This window comes from Lepidothrix coronata, unplaced genomic scaffold, assembly GCF_001604755.1.
Source record: "Lepidothrix coronata isolate B3197 unplaced genomic scaffold, Lepidothrix_coronata-1.0 Scaffold190, whole genome shotgun sequence".
Taxonomy (NCBI): domain Eukaryota; kingdom Metazoa; phylum Chordata; class Aves; order Passeriformes; family Pipridae; genus Lepidothrix; species Lepidothrix coronata.
This window is the reverse complement of record NW_016690370.1, coordinates 586,613-595,242: the sequence shown is the minus strand read 5'-3', so window position 1 is coordinate 595,242 and position 8,630 is coordinate 586,613. Positions and strand designations below refer to the sequence as shown.

At 42.2% G+C, this 8,630-nt stretch overlaps 1 protein-coding gene across 1 annotated transcript in view; it reads right to left on the bottom strand.

The window, feature by feature from the left end:
- The window catches only part of LOC108505412 (serine/Arginine-related protein 53-like), a 68,744-nt gene that overhangs the window by 57,108 nt on the left and 3,006 nt on the right, over positions 1–8,630 (bottom strand). The window contains exons 3-4 of the mRNA XM_017831365.1: positions 8,441–8,460; positions 6,770–6,776 (exon numbers count right to left, since the gene is read on the bottom strand). Coding sequence (XP_017686854.1) covers positions 6,770–6,776; positions 8,441–8,460 — 27 coding nt within the window. The remainder of the gene's footprint in view (positions 1–6,769; positions 6,777–8,440; positions 8,461–8,630) is intronic.

Below are 8,630 nucleotides of genomic sequence, written 5' to 3'. Positions count from 1 at the left end.
TCCAAGGCCAGGTTGGAGCAACCTGGGATAGCAGAAGCTGTCCCTGCCCATGGCAGGGGTGGCACTGGACGGGCTTTAAGGTCCCTTCCAACCCAAACCATTCCATGATTTTCTGATCTATTTTTGAGGTGCTAAAGGCCTTTAAGGACTGGATTATTTGGGAGCAGGATGCAGGACGTGGCAGGAGGAGCTCCCAGGCCCATCCTGCGCCGTCCCCGCCATCAATATTTGTGCAGGTCCCCCTGCCCTGTGCTGAGAACAACCTTCATTCAATTAGAGGGCTCAAAACTGATAAAAAAGGTCCTGAAGTGGAAAATGCGACGAGATTATTGGCAAACGAATAAAGATTTGTATCGAACCAACACACACAAGTACAGCAGGGTTTGGGAGGGGGGTTCTTTTTTAATCATTCCCTGTCTCAAGTCTTGTGGGAACAGCGAGTTTCCCTTCCCCTCCTGCAGCACATCGATTTCTGAATTAGACTGCAATATTAAATAATTAATATACTTGCCATGATTGATGTTTTGCATTAGTTGAATATTAGGTTATCAATCAAAATCCACTTGGTTTAATGTAATAATATTGAAAAAGTGTCACTGGCTGTTCATCCAATTTGTAGTTGAGGCAGCACAGACAGGAATATTGGTGTAACACAAGGCCCTAACACAGGAAATGCACTGGTTGAACATCCATAAGGAAAACATTATCAAACTAACCAGGACAAGGCTGAGCTTGTCCTAAATAAACCTTGGGGCACCTGTCACTTCCAATGAAAACCCTTCCCAGCTGGAGGCTGCTGGGGATCAATGAGCCACCAGTGCAGCCATGGCAGAACCTGATCTTTTAGTTAAGCTACAGATTATAATATATCAAACAATTCTATATACTATATAATTGTATTGTTTCTATTATATTACACAAATAAGAGTCCCATCCATCCTCTGTTTCAGCTGTTCTCTCTGCATAACCAGACCTGTGGCTACGTCTCTGCCTCACCTTTAACATCTGCAGAAAATCTGAACCCAAAAATCACCACAAATAACAGCCAAGAGCAGCTTTATGCGTATCCAATATTCCCAAACTCAGACAAAAGAACACCACGAAGTTTTAGTAATCTGCTATCGCCATCAGCAATAATGTTTTACTCCATTTTACTGTTTACTCCACACACCAAAGTCCATATTTGCCTTTCATATCATTTCCAGTGCCCCACAGTTATTTTTTTGGTTCATTAGGCAAGTTTGATTTTCTTCTGGAGTTTTCCTTTTCTTCCCATCAAAAAGCTCTGGAATGGTGTTTCCCCACTAAGGCCAAGATTTTTGCTGTAAAATAGCAGTTGATAAGCATTTAAAGTCATACATTAAACCAGCAAACATAACACTCAGGCTAATCCAAATGTTTCAGAATTGCCAGGGGAAGAAATTCCAGCTCCATTTGAATCATGGTCATGAGGGACCTGTAACAACAAGCCAAGAATTCAATTAAGCAACTTCCACAGCAGGGGGTGGACCTGGATGATCTTTAAGGTCCCATCCAACCCAAACTATTCTGGGATTCCATAAGTTTAGCCAGGACTGGGATTACTTAAACCCAGAGTAGGTAACTGAGGTGGTGTTAACTTAGAGGTTCTGCTGCCTTTGCCAGTAAACTAAACTAAAAATATTCACCAGCACTTGCTGGAAATCATGATTTTAGTCTGGAATATATTCATGTTCCTAAAAATAGTCCCCATATCAAAGCAACTATTAATTAAGAGAGCTGGAAAATGTGCAATGTCTTTGAAATACCCAAATTTAGGTATTATAAAGTAGCCTAAGATATCACATAAAATTTACTTGTTAGCAAATTCAGAGCAGTTTCACCCAGGAACTGTAGATCTAACACACATTTTCTTTGCCATGGTTTTTGGGTTCAAATCCATAGGCCATGGAATAATTCTATGGATTGTCCGTACCTATGGATATTACAGGATAATTTGGGTTGAAGGGCCTCTGGAGGGTGCAGAGTCTTATCCAGGCTGGCCTTGGAAGCCCAGTTCCAGGAGGAACGTGTCCTGCTGATGCAGGGTCCTCACTGGGAGCATCTTTCCTTTCTCTCTGCTCCACACACTTGTGGTTTTGCATCTCTCCTCCTACCACAAGCCACTCCAAAGAGCCCAAATCCCCTTCCTCGGTGACCTCCCTCTTCCTCAGGCTGGTGGGTGCCATGGGGTGCCCCCAAAGCCCCCTCTGGTCCAGGCTGAACCCTCCCCAGTCCCTCAGGACCCTCCCAGGGAATTGCTCCAGCCCCTGCCCGTCCTGGTGGCCTGAACTCCACCCTAAACATCCCAGTGGCTGATTCAGCCCCTGGGGAGCCAAAGGGATCAATAAATCACCTCATCATTAGCAAGGCCTTTGGCAGAAACCCCCCAGGTCCTCAACACTAACGAGGAGCTGCAGCACAAAGGTCACACCCAGCGTTTGGGGTCAGGCCACCAAACCCTCCCAACAAGGGCCTGTTCACTCCACCCCTCCCAAGTGCCAGCATGTCAGGGGTGATCAGGAGCATCATCCCAAGCGCACACAGATGATTCTCACAGAGCTCTCTCACCCTTCAAATATTTCTGGATCATTCCACAAGCACATCACATAATGCTGTCAATAAGCTGTCAGGTATCACTTGAAATAATCCCCTTTTGTCCCACTATTCCTCTTGGATGAAGAGCCTCACAGCAGAAGGTGCTCCTGGAATAACCTCATGTTTTCCTGTTCTTTATCCTCCCCTTAACCTTCAGCCTTCCCTACAAATCTTCCTCTGAGCAGCCCCTACACCTCCTATTTTTCTTTGGCATGTTATCGATCCCCACTTTTATCTGCTATTTCAGATCAATTATTTAGATGTTTATCTACCATTCTAGATAAACAACCTCAAAACAAACAGCTGAATCTCTTCAGGAACTTCAGCAGGTGATAAGATATTAAACACTCACCAATACAAGGCAAAGCAAAAAGAGATGAACACATGAAACCCACCTGGAGAGGTGGCCTGGTACCTTCTGCCTCCTCCCTACACTCAGTGTTGAAAGGAGACAAAGGTAAATAAGATCAAACTCATCTAAATCAGGCTCAGATAAGGAACTTATAACACCCCTTAATCCAGCAGCATTGTTAATACACCAAATTTCTGAATAAATCCCAGCAAATGGCATCACCACCAGCTGGTAACTCTCTCCTCTCTCTCTCAGAACATGGAAATCCCCCATTTCTAACCTGTGGCAAGATCATCTCTCCCAGCACTGAGGTTAAAGGCCAATATCTCACAATTTCTGAGACCACACCTGCTTTTTCTAATCTTTTCTGCACAAAAAACATACCAAGAGCAGAGAATGGTTGGGGAATCCTACACCCTGCTAGGAAAAACACCCACCAATATTTTCCAAAAAGACTGGAATCTTGTTCTCCCTTACTTAATATCAGCTTCAAAATATCAGGAAAATATCAGGAAACTATCCTGGAAAGCCCCCAAAGCTGGTGGTGGTTGGCTCAGTGGACCCCTCACTCCTGTCAGGAAAAAGCACTAAGAGGTTTGGCCAATTACTAATAAATTTAAATGCCATAAAGACTCAAGGAGATCATATGAAGGTCACTTAGAAAAAGCAGGAAGAAAAGCAGGAGTCACCCCCTACACAAACACATTGGAATAACTTGGGACTGCTGAGGAACTCAGTGGAATATAATGAAAGGTAAATTGAATCATGCTAAAACCAGGGACTTCAAACAGGACACAAGGTGAAACAATTTCCATAATATGTTATCCTAGAGAGAAGGAAAATCGCTACCCAAGAGACCCTATCAAATATTCAAGAGGGGGAAATATATATTTATATATAACCCCGACTGACAGAGTAAAATCCAAGATTTTATGCAACTGAAATAAATACTGAAGCTAAACAGAGGGGGGAAAACCAAAGATAGAATCAGTATTTCCAAACAGACCCTACAAAAATATTCCTTTCCTTTCCATGTATTTCTCAGATAAACAAGAGCCAAAATAACTCCCCAAAATCTCCTGACTGGGCTTTATCAAGACTTCAGGTCAGATATGGGAATACCAGGAATTACCAAAGCAGATTTCTTTATTGTAGATGCCAGTTCAAGCCACTCCTCACTAAACCTGGCAACTGCAAGGACCTCAGAACATGCAACTCCTTGGAGTTTTCACACGTGGAATGGAGTTTGGTTGGCATTTGCCCTGAATTTTCCTTGGAGTTTTCACGTGGAGTGGGGTTTGGTTGGTTTTTTCCCCCCCTCAGTTTTCCTTGGAGCTTTCACCCACAGAGTGAGGTTTGGTTGCTTTTTCCCCCTGGGTTTTGGTTGGGTGGGTTTTGCCCTCCTGTTCCACGCTCAGGGTTCCCTTCCCTGGGAGCCAAACCTCCTTCATCCCCGTTTGCATTCCCAGCAAACACAAATGATGAAGCATCAGGCTTCAGAATGTCGCTGTCTGCGTTAACCAGCCTTAAATAAATTAGACAACTTTGGCCTGGTTTACCTTCTCTGTAATATTATTTTGTAGATATTCAATTAAAACACATCCTGTAGGTGAAAGTGGAGGAAAACATTTCCAGCACGGCCATCGGCGCTGGTCGGAAGTGTTGCTAATTAGCCTCAAAGTACAAAACAGATTAGAAAAGTAGCAAAAAGCCCAGCTTTGTAAATGCCCAGAACGCTGGGCTGAATATTAAACAAAGCCCAGCAAGTTTTAATGTTGGGAAGCACAACTACAGGAAAAACTCTCCGGACTAGTAGCGAGTGTTACAGGTTAATGAGGAACATAGAAAGAGTGCACAGTAATTATCATACCCAGCACCTTCCCATCTGTGTTTGGATGGCTCTGGAATATAAACACAGTTGATCAGCATTAAGCCTGGAACTAATTACACATGTATTTCTATTTGCATACTGGCAGGATAAATATTGGAACCGGGAGATTTCCCCCCCCCGCCGCTCGTGGAACTGAGGAATATCCACCGCGAGTGCAAGGCAGGGAGGAAATTCAAACGTTCTAAGCACTAAAACAATTTGACTACAATCAATTTTCCATTTTCTGAAAGCTTCTAAATCCCCCTCATTCACCCAATTACTACTGTACTTAACCTAATGAAATTTTATTCCGCGGGAACAATGCCATTCTCCGACGACAACAAAAAAAAAAATCGGAGCTTAAAAACTTCCAGACAAAGAATAAAACTCCCAGAGAAAAAAGATGCAAATAAAACGACTATCGTAATCTTTTGTTTTTGGTTTGCAAGCAGGAAAGTGAGGGGAAACAAAGGGCTGGAACATAGCATCTGTCATATCAGAATATAAAAAGATGATCCTGGCAGCAAATGAAAAAGCTCTAATTCATTTGCAAATCAAGCTGCCAGTTCTATTTCAAGCTGGCGGGAACTGTCAAGAGTTAACAAGATAATCACTTTCAATCCTGCCTTCAATGGTACATTACACTGTTATTCCATTCAATAAGGCCCTTCTTTGGGGCACTGGATGAATGGTTTTCATTTCTAACTCGCACAAAAAGTTGCAAAAAAGAAAAAAAAAAAATCCATGGGGCTTAAGGAAGAAATCCCTTTATGGGCATTTATCTGCCGGCACTTGCTCGGAGGCAAAATGAGATATTTGGATACATTGGTGGCCATTCACTTCCTCTATTCCTTCAGGCCCTCAGTCTGGTGATAAAAAAAAAAAATCCCACAAGGAAACCTCAAGCCTGTTTAGTTTGGGGTTAGTTGGGGGGCTTTTTTTGAACTATCTGTGCACGTTAACCAAGTTCTGGAATAATCTCTGGTAAATACTTTACACCACACTGAGACAGCACCGCGTTTGAACGGCTCCATCTCTGTCTGAATTCAGAAAAACTCGTCAAAAAATAGTAAATGCTCATGAAAATTGTGCTTAGGGAAACATTAACCAGTTCCTCATTAAATATCCAATCAAAATAAACCTACCAATTAAAGGCATTCTGCCTCTGAAACCAGGCAATCTCCTGGTTGAGATTGATCTGGATTAATTGTTATTATTTTTTAAGACTGCGCTGTGAACTCTTCCCAAAAGGAGAAAATCTTACAGAACTTTATTAAGCATTTAAAACTTATTTGCTGGCACCCAACTTTCTACCAATCTCTGTGAATAAAACACTCCTTGCTCTGGCTCATTGCTCAAAATTCATATTGTGAGATAAAACCGTGGTTACATCGTGCAGATGCTCATTCTGTTACTGAATATTCATATTGAAAGGTTGGACTTGATGATCTTGGAGGTCTTTTCCAACCTTAGTGATTCTACAGTGGCAATTTAAAGCTTTTATATTAACTTGGGAAACAAATCACAAATCTCTTTAATTCCTTTCTTTCTTTAATCCCCCAGAACAAAGCTAATATCTGTAGTTAATACCTGAACTGAGTTCAGCTTGTCCAGCCTTGGGTCTGTTACCCATAACCAATGGCAAAGACAGCTGTACATATTTTTAATTTACTTTTTAATCAGCAAAATCACTTTTCTCAAACTCAGGGACTCACCTCACCCATCACTTTCTATCCTATTTGCATAACTTAGATTTTTGATTGTTTTTATAACCCATCACTACAAGTCAGACAAACTCCTTCCATCTGCCCCTCAGGCAAATACTCCTTTAAATTAAGGGCTTCTTTTATGAGAAATCTAAACACCAGAATTTATCAGCTTTGGTTTTGTTCTTTGCACTTCACAAGTTTCTTCAAAGGTTTTAAACACAGAGATGTTCTTATAATTAAAAAAAAAAAACCACAGAGTAACAAACCCAAACCTGATATGCCTTTATCTGTGTAGCACTAAAACAGTTGGTTTTGTTGCCCCACTGTCTCTGCTTCCTGAAAATAAATATAAAATAAAAATTAAAAGTTCCCACACTTCGGAAGGACCTTGAAAGACCTTGGAAGGTCCATGAAGGTGCTGCACTTGGAGCTGAAATGAATAGGAAGTGCCAGATGGATTTCAAAGAGCAGGTCAGGGCTTTAGGTGAGACTGAGGGAGACCCAGAACAACCCAGGAGCAAGTTGGGATGTGGTTCCTCCCTCTCCAGCAGCAGCAGCAGGACCCTGGTACTGCTGGAAAACAAACAACTAATTAAAACAAGTAACAATAAACCAACAACTGATGGATTTCCACAGCTCAGGTGAAGGACCAGGATGACCCAACAGCCTCAGGACACACAGATTTTAAAGCCAAAGAGCAAGGAAAGGTAGTTCCACGTTTCCATCATGACATTAAGGCCAGAGCAGCACTTTGGGCACCATGCTCAGCTCAGCTGAGCCCACAAAGCACCACTTGGCTGAAATTCCACTGCCTGGGACTGCATTTGATCCAATTTTAGCCCAAAAACCTCGAGCTTTTTTAGGTCTCACCACTGGAAATGTTTTTCCACTGCCCCTCTTTGTGTCCCTGCAGTTGGTTTTGGTCCTTTGGTTTCATCCCTCGACATTCTCTCATCCGGCCTGAATTTCCCTCCCTGAGGGACACAGGGAGACACTTGGAATAGACCCTAAATGTTTCAAATATGTTGAAGTGTCAGACAGCTTTCCATTCCTAGACAAGGTAAAAATTTTCCTTCTCCTGAAAAGATCCACTTGATCTCAGGATATTTAGTTTTTATCTCCTCGACTCCCTCAGTAAGAGAGTTTTTAGAATTTCTGGTCATAAAAGCTTTGAGTTTCAGGCTTTGTTTCACAATTAAACATTTATTTTTTTTTTTTTGCATCACAACTCAATGTAGCCCTAAGGAAAACCTTTGGAAGTCTCTTGGTTTCTGTAAAACAGTCATTCCAAGAATCCAGTCTAACTTCCAGTAAGGAAGTTGTATCTCCTCCTAACAACTTCCACGTTGGGCTGTGCTGCAAGAGAAATGTGTAAAATTTACAAAGGTAAAGTTGTTCAGGTTTGAGAGGAAATTAGTTCCTTGGCCACAAATAAAGGGAAAGAAATAACATTTCATCAAAATCAAATGAAAATAAAAATTCGTTCCAAGTCTCAAACACATCTGACCAAACCCAAGCCTAACAGACAGTGACAAAAATCACCTGAAAGTGCTTTAAAAGTAATGAAAAGGTGAGGGAAAAAAACCCAAATCAAACTCATTCCAGCTAAACTGGAGTCAGGGAGAAGAGGAGATGGACAGGGATCACTGAAGTGGCCCCGTGCACAGCAGTGCCCACCTTGGTTTTTACAGCACTCAGTCCAAAAGAAGGCTGGTCACCTGTGGGCACCAAACCACCAAAGGCTGTAAAAGCACTTTCAAATACTCAGAATAACAAGGGTCAGAAACTCAAGTGCATCTTGATCTCAATATTTCAGAATTCAAGAATAAAGACCTTCAGAGTCGCCCAAAAAAAAAAATCTGCTCCGCTTGGACCAAGTCAGAGGATTTGAACCTAAACCAGCCCCGTGGGGACTGTAGGAACAGGCTCATTCCTCAATTATCTCACAAGGCCACGAGTTCTCTGGAATCCAGGAGCAATTAACTCTCCCCTAATTGCACAGCAGCTCTAGACACCCAACACCAATCGCTCTGTACCTTGGTTATTTGTCCTTTCTTTCTCCAGTAATTTGCAATGGCCTCTG